Source organism: Cyprinus carpio, chromosome B1, assembly GCF_018340385.1.
Source record: "Cyprinus carpio isolate SPL01 chromosome B1, ASM1834038v1, whole genome shotgun sequence".
Taxonomy (NCBI): Eukaryota; Metazoa; Chordata; class Actinopteri; order Cypriniformes; family Cyprinidae; genus Cyprinus; species Cyprinus carpio.
Genome location: NC_056597.1, coordinates 38,988,489 through 39,008,027, shown reverse-complemented (window position 1 = coordinate 39,008,027; position 19,539 = coordinate 38,988,489). Strand labels below are relative to the sequence as shown.

The following is a 19,539-nucleotide window of genomic DNA, read 5'->3' as shown; positions in this document are numbered from 1 at the left end:
ATAGGCAGGTGTCAACACAAACACTCACAGTCACACCTATTCTTGTAAAAATCTTTTATAGACTTAACATAAAATACAATTATAATGATAATCTGTATTTATTTATTTATTTGTTTATCCAAAACCATTTTAGTTAAGAATAACCCAACATAATCAAAGCCATTTAAAATTTATAGTTATGAGGAGAAGGATTCTGGACCGATTTTACTGTGGGCGGAGCTACCAAACACAAGGCAGCTTTACATGGAAATCTGCCTTACACCTTTTTGCATTATTTACAGTTTAATTAAGACATAACTTGAGCCAGGTTTTATATTTGTGAGGAGACATTTGGCTCTCAAAACTATAACCAAACACTCTCGCCATCAAACACAGACACATACAAACATTTCACAACAAGCAAACCAAAACAGAAAAAATAAACCAAATCAGTTTTGTAGCTTTTGTGGACGTTCTGTGTCCATTTTAGTACATCGCTGTCCTCAGAAAACCTGCTTGGCTTGTTTGGAAAAGCCTCAGAGTATAAATGTTCTCTTTGTCCTTTCAACAACTCACTCACCTTAAACAATATGTAACATCAGGCTCTCCAGACCAGAACTGTGACCAACTCAATCGATAATTATGAGAGCAGCATTTGGCATATGCTTAATGTGGCTGTCAGGCCCTGACCAGATTTTTAAATATGTAACAGTTTTCTTGTATGCGCAGGGTCTTGAGGGAATCTGGGGTTTGTGATCAGATCTGTTGTGGTTTGTAAGTTTGACTGTTGAGCTTCTTCCACCGTGGTTTACAGCCAGATTTCAGTGACGGATTGGCCCAAATGTAATCCTGAAACCGCAGAGTGTATTAGAGCTAATACTTGTGGCTTCACCTCATTGGACATGCTTTAGCACCGACTCACAGTCAGATATATGTCCAATGCTTAAATCAGCGTGCCGCCAGAGAGTTTTAAAGAGAAACAGACTTTCTTTCTTTACTTCTTTCAGCTCTTTGTACGCTTCAGTCACTAGTGCACATAGCTATGCATTAAAGCCTTTGTTTGCAGTACTGTTTACTTTAGTTGATAGTTGTTCAATATTTAACTTTCTTTTTTAAAGTAAACACTGAGGTCCAAAGCTGAAAAGTTGAAAGAAATTAATAATGTTATTCAGCGAGGATGCATTAAATTGATCAAAAGTAACAGTAATGACTTTTAAACATTTATTTATTTACTTTTATTCATCAAAGAATCCTGAATTAAAACACATCATGGTTTCTACAAAAAACAATATTAAGCAGCACCACTTGTTTTCAACATTGATAATAATAAGAAATGTTTCTCGACCAGCAAAAAAGCATATTAGAGTGATTTCTGAAGGATCATGTGACACTGAAGTCTGGAGTAATGATGCTAAAATTTCAGCTTTGTATCACAGCAATAAATTACACTTTAAAATATATTCAAATAGAAAACTGCCATTTTAAATTGCAATAACATTTCACAGTATTACTGTTTTACTGTGTTTTTGATCAGATAAATACTGGCTTGGTGAGCATAAGAGACTTCTTTCAAAAACCTTTTTAAAAAATCTTCAACGGTTTTGAATGTTTCAGTTACACACTACCTTTCACTACTGATCTCAGGCTGAACCTGCGCCCTGTGTACAAGCCAAAAACCCTTTACTAAAAACCTGAAACATGTGCAGCCCAGTAAGCTGATATAACATCCATGCGGTTAGATGTGAGATAAGGTTGCTCTAACTGCTGCTATAAAATTCAAAGTAAAAGCTCTGCATGATTTTGTGGTGCATTATAATGCTAACAGAAAAGCAATCACAAGTGGTGCTAAAATCACAAGACATCAATTCTGAAAATGCTCATCTTGGTTATCTGGTCCAGTGCTTGCAGGCCTTTTCAAAAACCGCAATCATCAACACAGCCCATGACTGATGAAGAATCAAATTTACCTCAACGCAATATTTAAAAATATGGAACAGCTGGAGTGGATTAACACTGATATAATGAATAATAAACAGCTTGTAATGATCAGATCGGTCATTTCCATGATACACATGACTTCTGCAAGTAATACCATATGGACCTCAGGACGTAGGCCCAGCAATAATGGCTAGTAGACAAAAAATCTATCTATTCATCCATCTCTTCAGTAAGTATTTATCATTGCAATGATCTATGCTTTAACTTTAATAATACTGATCCTCCTTCTCTAGAATATCTTATTTTTAAGTCTCATACAACCAGCCATAAGGCTCCTTTTAGATATAATCCTGCTCAATATGTGTGCATGTGTGCGTATTATTAAATCTCAATGACAGATCCTATTACCAACTGACTTTCATCTCTGGTTCACTGTTAGCTCACAACTCTCTTTTCTTTTATTAAGTCCATTGAGTACAAGCCTCCACCCAGAATGTACTCTGAAATAAGGGCGCATTATGCATAAAATTAACACTAAAGAGAGTTTAAGGCGGGGATATTCCACAGGCAGTTCCCAAATTATAGCATGATCTTGGATTTTTTTTCTCTTAAACCTTTTGTGAAAAAATTACAATGTGCAAAAATGCAACATTCAATTCAGCTATTTAATTGCATATGAACAGACTGAGACCATGATAATTAATCTGATTTTTATTATGGTATGTAAATTATATTTGAACATAATAATCATTCATCTGATTTTTATTACCATTTGATACCACGGTTGCACCACAGTCATTTTTGCAAAGGGAGCTCCAGTATTGAGCTGTTTACTTCTCTCTCTCTTCCTGCACGTCTGTAATAATGATAATATTTTGCACATGGTATGCTGCTGTACTAGAGATCTGTATTTGAATTTTAATTTTCTTTATATACATAAACATTATGAGTGTGTGTGTGTGTGTGTGTGTGTCTGTCTGCAGTATATACTAAAGTGTGTGTGTGTGTGTGTGTGTGTGTGTGTGCATGTGTGCCTATAGACTATCCTCAGCTTCTCTCTGCAGCTGCCTCTATATTTGGTTACTGCAGTGACTCTGCAGAGAGAATAATCTTTGCTACTCTTGCTATATTGGATTTACTTCACCTACCTGTACACCATTTACTATGGTACGGTTTGCACACAATACAATGTTTTTTAGTATCATGGTAACACCAGGATGGTAATACCATGGTATTCTTTGATGTACCTTGGGGTACCGACAACAGTGGAAAATCCAGATGGCCATACCTGGCTGGTTTTAGATGGGCAATGCTGGTTATGAACAACATCACAAACCTGTGTAGTTAGAACTACAAATCTCAACCTGTGGTTAGAAGTCTAGTTTCCTTTAGGCATGAAAAATGGGGCCACACTTTATTTTAAGGTCCAGTTCTTACTATTAACTAACTATTAAGTACAACTTTTTCACATTTCATGTGAATGTACAGTGTATTTCTTTATCTGAGTGGACATGTGTGATTTGAGCACTGTGCAACCGTGAACGCTGGTTGTCGTGGAAACCTCCACTACTCTGCAGCTGCTGTTAAGCAGCAGATGATGGCTGTAAAAATGAGAGCATGCATACACACTCTCATACACCCAACATTACACACAGAGACATGCACCTTTGGGGGACAGCGAGTGTTTACTTGATACACTCCAGCTTGCACGGCATGACACTAGCAGCAATGTCTGTCCTTGATCAATATTATCAAGCTAAATTTGGCCCTGGCCTGCAGTTTTCGCATCTACCACCAAACAACAAAAAGGAGATACTCAGCTTGAGGCATCGTGACCAAACATATCATTCAAGAGTGTACTATTCACTCAAGCTCACAATAGCACATAATGGAGGCACATGCAGTCCAACACATCACCCCAATTGGACATTTAATTTATTTAACATCAGCAACTAAAGAACACTCAGAGTCAGACAGTGCCAAGCCATAGTGAGATTGATTAGTGTTTATCTATATGTCAGGAAAAGTCCCCCGTATGGCCAACATAAACGCCAGCAATTGGAGACAGATGCAAAATGCAGTACCAACAAGGGGATATATAGGGAGAAAAAGTCAAACGAAGGTGCTTATGTAATCAGATTTATTATGAAGAAAGAAATGTGGCATGGACTGTGATACAATAGTATCCATGGCTGAATTCCAACACATACAATCTGATGTATATTGGTAAAAATAAGTAATGGATAATGTATAGTCAGTTGCTGCAGCCGAAACCCAGAAAAAGTCATCTTTCTTAAGGGTTAATTTTGCAATAATGAAGGAGATACATTATTTTGCTTGTCACATGCCCATTTGTCAAATATATAGAACATAGATATGAATTATTAAATTAGGTTGAAATTATTTTACTATGTGAAAAGAAAGATATTGTGGAGCAATGCAAGATCAAAATGTTCAGAACTGCTTTTCTGTGCAAAAAGCCTAATGAATATAGGTTTTTGTGGAATAAAATAAATGCCAGTTCCTTACTAAAAACAGTTTCAAAACAATCAATTAACTAACTGACTGTCAATGCATTGTAAAACAGATGACATTAAAATAATTCGAGGTTGAGACTGTGTGCAGGTTTAATGTAATTATGAGGTGTAATTATACAATGTAAACTGAAGTATTTTGACATAGGATGTGGAATATAATAGATGGCTCTATTAGCAGAGTCTCTATAAAACATTTTACTCTCTCTGAGTGTATTATGTAAGAGAATATGTATCTGGAATTTAAAGGAGAGAGGGGCAACCTCGTGATAACCTTACACCGCATGCACAAACACAATACACACACAAATATTCAGCCTCAGCAAACTCCTCTGTGACTGCAGCATTGATGGCATATCTGCAAAGGAACATCCCCACTTTTGGATCTGAATCCTAAAGGTCAGCATAATAGGGCTGGGCTGTCTCCCCAGCACTCAAATGCAGGCTGGGGTTCAGCCGCAGTGCTTGTCAAGTCATCTATAAGTGCTGTTCCTGCATTGCCTGTCTCTTGGTTCTAACGAGGAAGGTATCTCACTTTGGCAGCCAATTTCAATGTGCTTCCAGTCATTTCAGGTTTCAGAGTTTATTCAGTTTTATAGGTACATAAAGCAATTACCATAAATCTGTTTACCCAGAGTATATGGTGGTGAGAGTTGAAATCCATTTGCTCTTTGCGGTGGCGCCATGTAGCAGCTACTACTTCCTTTTCAATTTCAACCTATATATAGAGTATATTACATAACAGAAATTGTATTTAGTAATGAACACATATTAATACATATTATACATGTATTGTGACTACTTTTTGATTACCACTACTATTTTTTGATTACTTTTACATAATTAGTAATATTTTTTTCTGTTATTTTTTATCAACATCATAAATTACACATTAAATTATGCCAAGGTTTCCCAAACTGAAAGAACTGAATGGTTTGAATCATAATAATGACTAATTTAAGGAAAACTAAAAGGAAAACTTAAAGAGAAAAAAAGGGAGAAAAATTAAGGCAAATAAATATCTTATAAATAATTTACTGCCATTGTTTAAATAATATATGTAATATATAAATAATAATAATAATCTGATTATGCGCACTTTAAAATGTATCATACACACACACACACACACACACACACACACACACACACACACACATATATTATATAATATAGATAGATAGATAGATAGATAGATAGATAGATAGATAGATAGATAGATAGAGCCTTATGGAAAAGAAAAAGTATTTTAAAAAATCTCATGAAAATAAATCAGCTGCATGGCCTTTTGTTACCTCTCAATAATAATAATAATAAAAATAAAAACACTAAATGGCAAACATACACTGTCATATTTCTCAGAGGAGGTTTTTGTAAGAGCATCGCTAATTTAATTTTGTCGTGTATTGTAAAAGGATATCAATTCATCATTCATAGCGGTGCTAATGAAAGTCGTATGACAATCCCCTATTCCTGAAAACAAAAGTAGCACAAGCGCTTGTGAGTTTCAGGCATGGGCTCCCAAAAATGTGTGCACCATGTGTGAGCGAGAGAGCACCAATCAGCCCATCATTGTGGAGCAAGCGATGATTTCATTTTGATCAAAGTGGTGGTGTTCTGGAGCGAAGGCCTGTGGTTTGTTATGGTTCCCTTCAAAATTCCAATTGTTAAAAAGGGGAAGGCAAAAAAGTAAATATTATTGCTAACGTGATTTTAGTGGATAATGTTTTCTATATAATCAGAGAGGCAATAGTGAGAATGAGTTTAATTGAGTTTTTGTCCTCCCTTCCCTTTTTTAATCACATGTATTTATTAACTTGTAACAGCGAAACTCTCCAGCTCTTTGTTTATTTATGCACTTGTACTATATTTATATCTTTAGGTAACATAAATGAAATTCTGCCATGTCAATTCTAAAGTGTAATGAATTAACCACTCTTTGAACTGTGTCAGCGATAGTACTGGCTGAAGAAACATTTCTTGAAGCAGATGAGGTTAAAATCTGGGTTATGAGAACCTGGTCCCAGATCAGTGAGGCCATTACATTAAGAGGTCATAATTATTAACAAGGGTCAAAGAAAAGAGAGAACAATATTCCCAGAAAGTAAGGGAGAAAAGAGTTTTGGGGTAACAGACTAACTTAGCCATTCTTCTGATATGTAGAATAGGTTATCCATGTGTACTTTTTAGAGTTTGGAGTTTTACTGTATCTTAAAGACGTAACAGAAAATGTCCATAAACATCATCTGCCCATGTTTTTTCCATTGTTTTGTGTTTTCTTAAAAATATTCCTCTTTTGGCACTTCCTCTTTTCTTCAAATTGAAAGCTGTGCTTCCTCTTGAGATATTGCTAAAAGTCAACCGCATCAGAGAAGTGTGCATATACCACATCCTCCTGACACGCAAAAGAGCATTTTTGTTCACTATATGTTTTTGTTAATACCTGAGAACAAACAAGCCATATAGTAATATGGTAATATAATAGGCTATATATTTTCATTTATTAAACGATACAATATTTCATTAACAAAGCAAGGGTTGTATATATATATATATATATATATATATATATATATATATATATATATATATATATATATATATATATACACAACAGTTTTCAAAGTTCAAGACAAAATGTGGTCAGACAAAATGATTAATAAATTAACACTGGCTGTAGTTGAGGGGCGTGACTCCCAGTGAAGCGCTCTCAGACTCCGCCTTCTATGTAAATGAGTCAGTGTGGCGCTGGGTGTCCGCGCGCTCAGTCAATGAGTACCGAGACAGGAGGAGTGTCCGACTGTTTACATCTCGTTTCGGGGGCCGAGAGATCTTTTCTCCAGCATGATGTCGGTGTGGAATTATCGCACTCTCAACCTTTGAGAAATAAAGGCGTCCAGCGCAAAACAGTGACCCTGCGTTGAGTCATGGGAGGCCAGATAACCCGAAACGCCTTGTACGGTGAGGAACTGCGTTAAGGATATCCATGCAACCGCTGAATGATGTTCATTATGTTTGCCTGCTAATGAACGCTCCGATATAGACAGATAGAAGAACAGATAGATATAAGAGAATTTAGAGAGAAGATGTCTGCCTCTAAATACCACATAGGCATCAGAATAATTGGAACACAAAACACAATCGAGCACTAGACGGCATTTGTGTAGCTCTCTGGAGATTTTGCGCTCCAAGGAACGAACATACATGTGAATGCGCCTTCACATCAGACGTGTTTCCCCCACAGCAGCGTGAAAGCGTGAGAAAGGGAAAGGAATTTGTGGGGATTCCCTCTGTTGTCGGAAATAAGAAGGATTTACTGCGGGTTTTGTATTTATTTATTTATATATTTATATACAACTTTCAAAACTATCAATAACAAAACCAACAAACACCCGATTCAAAAGATAAAAAAGAGAACCAAATAAATCAATAAATCAGTTGAATAGTTCTACATAAAAATATACGGTTGTTGGTTGCACAGAGTCTCAAGTCTCAATTTATTTATAAAGCACAATTAAAACCAACTACAGTTGACCAATGTGCTAAACACAGTTGAAAAAAACACTTAAAAAAACCAAAAAAACATCAGACAGCAACATGTATACAAACCAAGCAAACATCAGACAGCAAACAGCATCACAAGTCATAGACTACAGTGAAGAGATACGTTTTAAACTTTGATTTATACTTTTCTTCTTTATTCTTTTTATACTGATATGTCCAGAAATTCATGTTCAGGCTGTTGTGCTGCTACAGTATTGGTTCTGGCAAGTCGTTCTAACATGTATTTCTTGTTCAACTTGCAACTACTAGGCTATTTATGTCAGTGCTTTTTTAGTAATCCACTAGTGACTAATCTTCTTGAATTTTTGTCTACTAACTACATAACTACTCATTAAATGCTAAGACTTCCAGTATGGATTAGTATATTTATCCAGTTAAGCAGTAGTTACTTTACCAATTCATAGCAAAAATGAATATGTGGTTTATAGATGCGGTATGCTTTAAATGTCAGGAGTTGATCTGGTATGGGATGTTTTGGCCATTGGCCTGCAGGGTGAATGTGTTGGACGGGTGACTGTGAAACAAACATGAGCAGTTGGTTTATGTAAATCTCTCTGTCTTACTCTAGCTCTGAGTGCAGCTGATTGGCCTGGAGTTAATCTGAACCCTTGGTGGATTTGACCCACTTGATCATTAATTCTAATTAAAGCACTAAATCACATCCAATTAGGTAAACCGGGACTAGAGCTATAACAGTCCAGAATGTGTAGTAGCACCTGGTGCTAGTAAAAAGCGCACTTACTCTATATTTTCATATCATGAGGAAACCCCTGAGGAAATTTATGAATTAACAGATAGGCTTAATAAATCACAATGAAAAACACAAGCAATGTGAGTGCAATAGCTTACATTCAAAACAAATCAGTCAGCTCTGAAACAAAAATATTACAACATTTGATTAGAAGCAAAAAAAAAAAATGTTTTTTAAAAAATTTAAAACATACGCGTTTGTTTGAGGGCTTGAAACTTGAGCTGAAATCTTTTTAATTTTATTTTTGGAGACTATTAAGAAGACAAAGGAAATGATGGGAAGAAGAGGTGGAAATGGGATTGGGAAATAACGCAATCCAGACTCAAACGTCGTTTTACTAGCTGCTGCTCTGAAATTTTTTGAAGTTTGTCTTTCTTTAAAAAATTAAAAATAAAAAGCATTTACCAGGAGCACAAATTATTTAAAGATGTCTGTAGCTCCTAACATTCTGGTTTCACCTTCCAGTTCCCATTTCTCAGTTTTTTATTTTTTTTAGTTCTTGCAGCAGACTGACAGTGGATATAACTTGCTTTTCCAGATACGCACACGTCTTTCACCTTAAATACAGTAAATTACAGTGGTTTATCTGATCTTTGCATAAAAACAAAAACTCACCAGAACTGAGAACAAGATAGTCTGGTTTGTAGTGTTTGAGCTGGATACACACGCTTGTGTTTGTGTGTGTGTGTGTTTAAGACTACTGGGAGATTCTCATGCACCTCTGGAACACATTCTGGCCTCTGAGGCAGGAAAGAGATGAATACTAAGTAGCATTTTTTTCATAAAGGCTGTTAAAAATGGAACATTACGACAGTTCCAGATATTTCCCACTGTCACTAGACCAAAAACAGCATCAGCTCTCCAAAATTTTTTATTTTTTGCAACGTTATCTGATTTGCATACGCTTATATAATAGATTTTGTACAATAAATGGGGCTATCAGACAGTGCAATTGATTTTAAGTAGGGATGCACCGATATAATAATCGTAGCTGGTACTGATAAACGATAAATGGCAGATATTGAAATTGTATAATATTTTGTCTAAATAAATTAAAACCAACTAGCTAAATAGAAAATCTATTATTTTAAATTCTTAAAGTGAACATCACATTTTAGCGTAAAATATGAAAAAAAAAATGGATGTTAATTTTGAGATTTGCTAAAGATTACATTCAGTGGGCATTAGATGACAACAAAGGTATGGAAGGTAAGAAATGAGCATGCGTAATTAAATATCCAACATAGCCGATATACAGTAGTCAGCTTTGAAGTGGATCAAAAAAAGTTCATCAAAGTTGTCCTAAGACAAGTACGCATTTTGGTTTTAAGTTTTAGGACAACTTTGATGAAAGGTTTTGATCCACTTCAAATGTTGACTAGTGTATATATCCAATACTGACCAGTGGCGGTACATTAAACCTAATTTCGGCTAATAAGCAATATGGTACCAATATATTGAGCATCACTAATTCTTAATCAATTCTCCTCTAAACATCAGCGTTGAATCAGTTATTTGCTGCTAATTTGTTTATAACGGCATGGAAAGTATTGAAATTACTGAATCAATTACCATGGTGTTATTCTATTGAATTCACAATAAGACAGCCATGCACAAACAACATGAGGAAACTGTTAGAACTGGAGTTTGTTTGGAGTGGAATTTTTAATGGGGCATGTTGGGATTGATTATCAGTGATTGGTTGACATGCAGACAAGGAGTCAATGCGGTGCGGTGACAGATTATTAAAAGGCAAACAGAGGAAGTGCTCTTATCTACAGTCCCTGCTTTGGTTACATCGCTCAGTTTCTATGTCGTGACAGAAACATATGTCTTCAGGTCAGGGGCTGATGCTGCTAAGTAACCATCCGCTGCACCTCTGTGAAGCACAACATCACTGATGAGTCATTTAATCCACCGCAGAAATGAAATGACACCACCACACACTGGTGTTTATGTACGGATCAGATCACTTACTGTAGGAGCAAGCCATCCACGGCGGAAGACCACAGCGCTTAGTATGTTCTGCACTCATTCACCATACTTTATTGCCACCTGACCAGATAGTTGCTAATAAGCTTTAGAACACAACTGCAAACATGGACATGCACTCCCAGGAACAGAAAAATAAAAGTGTTGACATTTATGTAACCAAAAATGTCATTAATTGTGAGTAATCATGAAAAAAGTCACTAAAATCTGCAAAATGTCTTTATAAATTATATTTTGTTATACATTTCAGCAGTCATTATTACAGTCTTCAGTGTCACATGATACTTCAGAAATAATTCTGATAGGCTAAAATGGTGCCCAAGAAACTTTTCTTATTTTTATCAATGTTGAAAACAGTTGCTGCTTAATTTTTATTTTTGTTTTTTTTTTTGGAAACTGATACACTAGTATGTTTAGGGTTAGTAAGAAATTAATACATTTATTAAACAAGGAAGCAATTAAATGAATCAAAAGTGACAGTAAAGGCATTTACAGTATAATTTTTTAAACGATTCCCAATTTTAAAAAAAAGTTTTCACAAAAACATTAGGCAGCAAAAACTGCTTTCAACACTGAAAATAAGAACCATTATTAATAACTGAGGACCAATAATAACTGAGAACCAATTCAGAATATTAGAATGGTTTCTGAAGGATCATGTGACACTGTAATAACTGCTTAAATTAATAACTTTTTACAATATATTCAGTTAGAAAATAGTATTGCACAATATTATTGTTCTTATTGTATTTTAGATCAAATAAATGCAGCTTTGGTGAACATAAAAGTCTTCTTTCAATAACATAAAAAAAAATTAAAAAGTTATATATACTTGTTTAATAATGTTCTGATCTGTTTGAATGTAAAATAAATGAATAGATATTAATGTATTCTTCTAGTGTTGATGTTTATACTAAGTGTGACCGAGTGTGTTTTCTGAGTTGAAGTGTGTGACGACACGTGAGCGAGGGTTTTGTATAAAGCAGAGGCTAAAGGGTGTTTGCTATGTTATTCTGTTTGTTTTTAACCAGAATAACTAAACATATTAGCATATGAATCTTTAGCCAAGTTTGCTACTATGCTCATGTGTTATGATCACATGATGTGCCTCTGACTTCAGATGGATAAGAAGCATTTTATAGTTGCCAAGTACGTGTACATGTTGCTTCCTAAGATGCTGCTTATGTTCCCATTTTATATAATTACTTTTATTTAAACATTTAAGCAAAAAGTCTCTTTTGCAACTACATTTTCAGTATTTGACATACAGCAATGGTTTTAGGATAATCTTTTACATGAGTTAATGAAATCTAACTGTTTAATGATTCAGGAAAAACAGATTCTGAAGTAGATTATTTACATTCTGGTGTCTGATACCTAAAAACAACTTTACTAATAAAGTTATATTGAGTATCAGGGGACATGTACTTACAGAAGAACATCTCAGGTTATGTTTGTAACCATGGTTCCCTGAGTAGGGAACAAGACACACTGCATCCTCTAGGGGTCGCTGTGGGGAAACTATAGGATGCTGTTCGAAGTTCCCTTGAAAGGGAACATCTCAGGTTACATTAGAAACCATGGGAACGAGATACTGCCTTCCTAGTTTCCCCATAGCGACCCCTAGAGGACGCAATTCAAAGTTCCCTTGAAAGGGAACAGTTAATGTGATTACCAACAGAGAAAATTAAAAGCTAATTCCTAGATAAAAGATTAGAAAGAAATTCAAAGCTTGACATAATTAAACATAAAATACATTTATTATGACAATTGTTAACACTTTTTAGAGTTTTAATTTATTGAAAATATTTGATACATATCCACTGCAATATATTGTATGAATTTAAAATCATTCTAAAATGTCCTCAAAACTTGATGAGAATGATTTTGCAAAAAAAATATTTTATTTGCATTTGGCCTCATGTGGCTTGACACTACTAATGCATTACAACAGGACAGTGTATTTTCCCACTAAAAAATAACACACGTCACCTTTAAAGGCAGATCTAAGAGTATTTTCCTGCTGTTGAACAGATGAAACAGAACAGATATTGTACTGTCTGCTTGTTGAATATATGTGGCTGTAGACTTTGCCTCCTTGTGATGTATGTAATAAAATACTCTCAAGTGCTCCTTTGCAAGTTACATTGGATCAAACTTTATGTATATTCAGCAAACGAAACTGTAGAAAGTCAGCCTCCGGATGTTCTGTTGTAAAAACAGTCCAGGAGTGCTGCTGGCCAAGCAGTTTTATTTTAACATTGAGTGTGTGTGATGTGAGGTGTTTACACATTACATGACATTCTCTGACCTACAGTCAGACATCTGAACCTGCCCTGAACACTTCTGCATGGTAATGAGGATGTAATGGGGATAAAGAAAGCAGCTACCTGACAACCTTATTCCATGCAACGAAGTTAAACCTGACCTTAGCATGTGAAGGTCCTCTTCTATAAAAAATACACAAGCATGCTTTACTAAACCTCTTTCCCAGTTTAGAAATGATCCAAAAACCTTTTTAAGACCCAAATACTGGCTTCATTCGGATTTTTTAATGTTTTTTTAAAAAAGTATCTTATGCTCACCAGAGCTGCATTTATTTGGTCAAAAATACTGTGAAAACATTAATATTGTGAAATATTTTATCATTTAAAATTTAAAATGTCTTTTATTCCTGTGATAGCAAAGATATATTTTCAGTATCATTGCTCCAGTCTTCAGTGTCACATGATCCTTCAGAAATCATTTTAATATGCTCATTTGCTGCTCAAGAAACATTTCTTATTCGTATCATTGTTGTACTGGGTTTGTGGAAACTGTAATACACTACCATTCAACAGCCTGGGGTAGGTAAGATACAAAAAAAGTTTTACAAATATTATACATATTTATATTATATTGTATTATGTTATATAATGATAAAAAAAATTTAAACACAAACTGATAAAAAAAAAGTCAACCTGAAATAAAAGCAACTCATAAATGATAAAAGCATCTCCTAAATGCATAAATAAATATTATATTATATTATATTATATTATATTATATTATATTATATTATTAGAAAAATATTTAAAACATCAACAGTATTCAATAGTCTGCTATTGGGTAGGTTGGAAACCAAATCCTTACGTGCTAATTCTATGCAATGATTATTCATATGCTCAAGTGTGTTGATTCAGACCCCCAGGCAGTTCTTTATGGGATAAACTTATATAAGAATCATTTTCTGTCCACTGGTTACCTTAAAAAAGAATGTCGTTACCATAGAAATAGCAACATTATGATGTGTTTGGTAGCCCAGGGTGGAATCTGCTTTTTGTGTGTTGGGAAACTGTTTATGGCACTGGCTTCTATTACTTAGAATGTTTGTATGTGTCTCTGCAGGTCCTGCAGATATTTTATGACTTGTATCTATCTTATATAATAAAATTTAGGATGACAACAGAAAGTTATTTTAGTCAATGTGAATTGCTATTCACAACAGATTTTACTGGGAAAAAATGTGCGGTGGGACCAGGAAAAGATTTCATCATAAAAAGTGGGTGTTATATTAAAGAATGGAACTGGACTTAATATGAGTTTGCTAAATCAATACCTAAAGCCTTTTTTGGGGGGCGGGGGGATTTGTAGCGATGAATGTTCACAAAAAGACCAGGAACATTGTTAAGAAACACAATAGGGTAATTTTTGATTTCACAGTGATTGAAATTAAATTATAAGTGAATTATTATGAATCTTTTGCAGTAAGACCAGAAACACCATTAAGAAGGTCAATTTTGATTTCATGTTGATTTTAATTAAATTATCATTTAATTATTTTGAATAATGAACCTACGTTGTTTGAATGAACATTTAACATTGTTTACGCCATACCATAACTTGTTCCAGTAATTCGTACAATGTCTCTCTTCTGCCTCAAACCCAGTTTAGACACAAAACAGAATTTACAGATATTTAAAAAGACATTAAGCAGATTAAACCGATCTGGGATCATCTTTCAAGACAGACTAAGTGAAAACACAGACACTGAACTCAGATCAGCAGAAAACAGAAAGCTCTCACCACGGCAGCGTTGCTAAGGAACATGAGCTGCTACTTAACCTCCATTTTCTGTCTGACAGCTGCAGCTCTTGTGTTAGCTAATGTATTCATTTCAGTGTGCTCAGACTATGAGTGTTACACACTATGTCCATCGGCTAACAGACCTGCCCACACACACACACTTACAGACACATCTATGGAACTTACAAGGCTGAAAAGACACCTGAGGCATATTAATGTTTTGATAATACAATATTTTGTCATAAAATGGTTTTATATGAGCCTGTGGTTGCCAGATATAGAAAAAACATCTAGTCTTTATTCTCTTCTCTTGTGACATGCATTATCTGCATTGCTCAGGAAACATGTCATTGCCCACTATCAGCTTCTACAAGGGAGCCACAATAGCTGAGAGGACTGGTGTCATCACTGACTGCTCCTCCAACTGTGCCATTACAGACCTGTGAGGGTGTGTTATCTTGTTAAAGGAGCCCCTTGCCAACTGGGTGAATGTTGGACATGAATGAATTGAAAGAGGAGCTGAAACTGCTTACGGATGACATTGTCCCAACTGAACCAATACTAAATCATAACTGTGCCTCTAACATAGATATTCACCTTCTGTTAGATCAAAACTGCAGAAATCATTACTTTGGCCACACCTGCATCTAGTCCACTATTAATGTTGCTGTGTGTGCCCTAGGGGTGGGCAATTTACCAGTAGTCAACCGGGAGAGATTTTGGACTATGGAGAGATTTTGTCTCTATCACGGTTTACACATTCACGTGATGTTCAGTCTCTTGCACATGTTTTTAAGCATTGCGGTTTAAAAACAAGTGATTTGAAGGCATCGAAACACAATCAGCAGCAAAAGAGAACTCATTTTGCTCTATGCATGCACTGTCAGAGAGGTGTTTTTCATAGTTCACGGGTGTATTGAATGGAGTTACTTTTTGCCGCTTTATAGGCCTTGAGCAATTAAAAACACAAACTTTCATGCGTCAAATTGCAAGTCTTTGCAAGTATCCTCGTAAACACAGTAATTTAGGTCAAACATATGTGTAACAGTATATTGGATTAGCTTTCAGATTAGCATAAAAGTGCACCTCTATTCAGGCGTGGAACTTCACACAAAAAAACCTTGTGAGCTTGTAAGTGAGAAAAAGACTGTTATGAATTAACACACGGCAGTGTTGTAGTCGAGTCACCAACTGTCGAGTCCGAGTCGAGTCTCGAGTCCCAGTGTTCGAGTCCAAGTCCAAGTCCGAGTCACCAAAGAAGAGTCCAAGTCGAGTCACCATTACCAGAGTTCGAGTCCGAGTCGAGTCTCGAGTCCCCAGTATTCGAGTCCGAGTCGAGTCTCGAGTCCCGTATTCGAGTCTGAGTCGAGTCTCGAGCTCCCAGTGCCTACATGTCTCCACTCTGGGACCTTCAAAGAACTGATAAAATGTATTAAAGAGGTTCTACATTAAACAAAAATGACACCACTGTCACAAATGCAAATTAATTACATATACTAAATATACACATACAAACACAAAATGCAACTTTACGACGCCATCAAAAGCATGTGTTTACTTCCATTGTGAACTTGTGATTGAGAACTAGCGTAGAAAATTTACAGATTGCATGTTTAATCATGCTGCATTTTCATGTTGCATTTTAAAAGTATCAGACACAGTGACTATCGCAACAGACAAAAAAAATCATGTAATCTGATCTGACACAGTGACTAGTAAATTATCAACAGACAAAAAAAATCATGTAATCTGATCTGACACAGTGACTAGTAAGTTATCTGATGCCAAATTGTCAAACATCGCCCAATCCTAGCCTTTTCTGTTTATTATCATACATGCATTAGTCAATAATAGTTTTTTTAAAAGCTAACGTTAGCCAATGGAAAGCATTTTACTTACTTTTCTGGGTGCATCCGTGACAGGTTTCTGTTAAAGTTTGAAGTTGTCCCAGTCTTTTCCTCAATTGTGCGATTACACACACAACATTTAGCGCTGCTCTTTCCAGCATTAGATGCAAAATTCGTGTAGGCGAAATTCACGATCCGGGGCACATCTTTCTGCATTTTCCCAAATGTGAACATTGAGCCCGCAAATCATGCACGAGCGTAAAGTGAGTGACGTCAGTGAGTGTGTTGTCAAGCAAAGAGAGCGAGCGGTAGCAGTGTCTGTGAGGGAAAAAAATAGATCCCGGCCGGTCTTGGGCACGAAACAGGAAAAGTGTAACACCTTATATAATTTTTTAACATATTTAGTCAAAAACAACGTGATGAATGCTCAAGTCCGATTTTATATATCCTCGAGTCTGAGTCCAAGTACGAGTCATCAGTCCGCGAGTCCAAGTCGAGTCACGAGTCCAGAGAATGGAGTCTCGAGTCGGACTCAAGTCCAAAGAATAGTGACTCGAGTCGGACCCATCACTGATACACGGACAATCAGTCAACACAATTTTCCATTACGTGACTACAAGCAAAGACAAATTTGCAGTGCAACATACTGTATGATTCATAAACACATCACAATAAAATGCTGAAATTGTACAGTTCAGTACAGCCTGTTGGGAAAAGCAAATTAGATTTATCTACAAAGCTAAAAATCACTTTGTCCAATGAAAATGCTGTACACAAATGCTGTGTGAAATGGGGTCAGACAAATCTCACCATGCAAGGGCTGATGCTGTTTTATGCGGTTCATTGATTTGAAAGTAAAGGCCAGGCTTAGTCATACCAAGCTAAGGTTTTAAACACGATTATAGCTGAGAGAAGACTTATTTTCACACCAATATGTTTTTATAGATTAATTAAAATGATAATTTGTGCTTTTTAATTACACTGGCGGACCATGTTTTTTAAAGCAGCATTTCTTTCTCTCTCCTAGACTCTCTGGGTGGACCATTCCCCTCAACAGCTCACCGATGCCACCACAAACCCAAACGCTGTTTACCCTTGCATCCATGCGGAGGTGTCCCTGTGAGCCCCCTTCTCTTCCACCCCAATGCTAAAGGCTCTCAGATAGTCATGGATCTAGCACAAAGGAGCGTCAAACGGCAGGCCAGCTTCTGCAACGGCATCACTTTCAGCAACCGACCCATTGCTCTTTATGAGCAGGTCCGCTTAAAGGTAGGAACAAGAAAAGGCGTAGATGAATCTAGGGCATGTTGAATATTTGGGAACAGTGGGATAATCTGGGGGAGGGGTGAATCGGGAAAACTCAAGTGGACGATACACACAGGAGGATGTGAATACCTCTGAGGGTCTGCTACAGCAAAGACAAAGTTTGTGTTACAAATATTTATCTGTCTTGTCACTGTAAAAATTTAAGTACTGTACAGTTTAGGCTTTAGGAAAATGGGTTTTCGCTTTCTCTATCCTTCTTAGGTGGTTCCTCTATTGTTAGTGTACTTTAAAAACACCATCCTAAAGAAGTTGCACAAGTTCTCGCTTCCCAGGTCAATGCAGTAACAACCCAAAATAAACACTCTTATCCCAGACTATGGCACTCAATCTAGCCCAACCAGTTATTCGACCAGCACACACAGATGGCTTTGTTTTTATACTCACTAGTTAGTCAAGTCTTAACCCTGATGTTTCTTAGCAGCGCAGAGCCGCTGTGATATAAGTCATTGTGTTCTTGAAATGTTTGTAGTGCTCATTCCTGGAGTTACTGTAAATCAAATAAAACAGAGCTTCTTTACTCCAAACACACCACACGACTACCTCATACATCCCCTCAATTGTTCCCTACGCTCAACCATTTATGACCATCACACAACATGCCCCTTTTTTGGCCCTCAGCACTGCTACAAAAGGAAAGACAAGTCAAACTTGGATAGAATTAAGTTGAAACTAATCACAAGGTTTTAACGAAATGAAGTGGAAACTAGCTTCAGCCTACAGGAAAGAAAAGACATGAAAGAAAGGTAAATTAAAATCCCAGTTGTTTGCCCAAAACTGAAATGAGATTATAAAGAAAGCGGATGAAGAATTTTGTCTTTGGGAAACAAAAAAAGTTCTGTCATGACAACTCTCAGAAAGTTTTAGCATGGTACTGTACATGGCAATGTTTATGTTTTTGGTCTTGGTGGAATAGATCTGCTACGCTGCTGTTGCTGCCAAGACTTGCTATTGTCAATACATCCACAGACATGCTGCTGTGAGCATGTAGGAAATACTGCTTCTGCTGTTGCTGCACATATAACATATATGAAATAACCTCCATATGTAATATACTGTACATGAAAACACCCCGTAGCAGATCTATACAGGTGGAGTTGGGGAAGGTGGAGGGTGGCTGAATTGCACTACAACTGCTACAGCAAGCACTAGCCAAGTATTTGAATGTTGAGGAGCAAGCTCATTGGCTGCTGATGTGTAAGAAACCAGTCAGCTGTGCCATGTGAATAATGAGATCAGATTGAGTTAGAATCTGTCGGCCTGCGCCATCTAGAGTTTCAGAACTTTGTATTTACAAAAAAAAAAAAGTTTTCTTGCTGCTAGTGGTACCATTAAAAAGTAACTTCTGCATAAAGTATGTCCCATATTTCATATATTGTATTACAAAAAGAAATCAAAGCCATGATTTTTAAACACTGTTTTCTACCTTATCAACCCTAAAAAGGTGCATATTAGTATTTCTGAGAGTAAACATTTATATGCTATGCAATGACACATAAAGAACATAATTTTCTTATAACTTTCACATAAAGTCTAATTTTGTAAT

General features: G+C 36.1%; 1 protein-coding gene across 2 annotated transcripts in view; it reads left to right on the top strand.

Moving 5' to 3' along the window:
* LOC122136001 (E3 ubiquitin-protein ligase NEURL1-like) overlaps positions 1-19,539 on the top strand; it is a 56,575-nt gene that overhangs the window by 16,203 nt on the left and 20,833 nt on the right. Inside the window, exons 1-2 of one of the 2 annotated variants that reach the window (XM_042717446.1) lie at positions 7,194-7,412; positions 17,698-17,939. In XM_042717446.1, the coding sequence (XP_042573380.1) occupies positions 7,379-7,412; positions 17,698-17,939 (276 nt within the window). In that variant the 5' untranslated portion in view covers positions 7,194-7,378. Of the gene's footprint in view, positions 1-7,193; positions 7,413-17,697; positions 17,940-19,539 lie in introns of those variants that run through there. The other variant, XM_042717445.1, reaches the window with a different exon arrangement.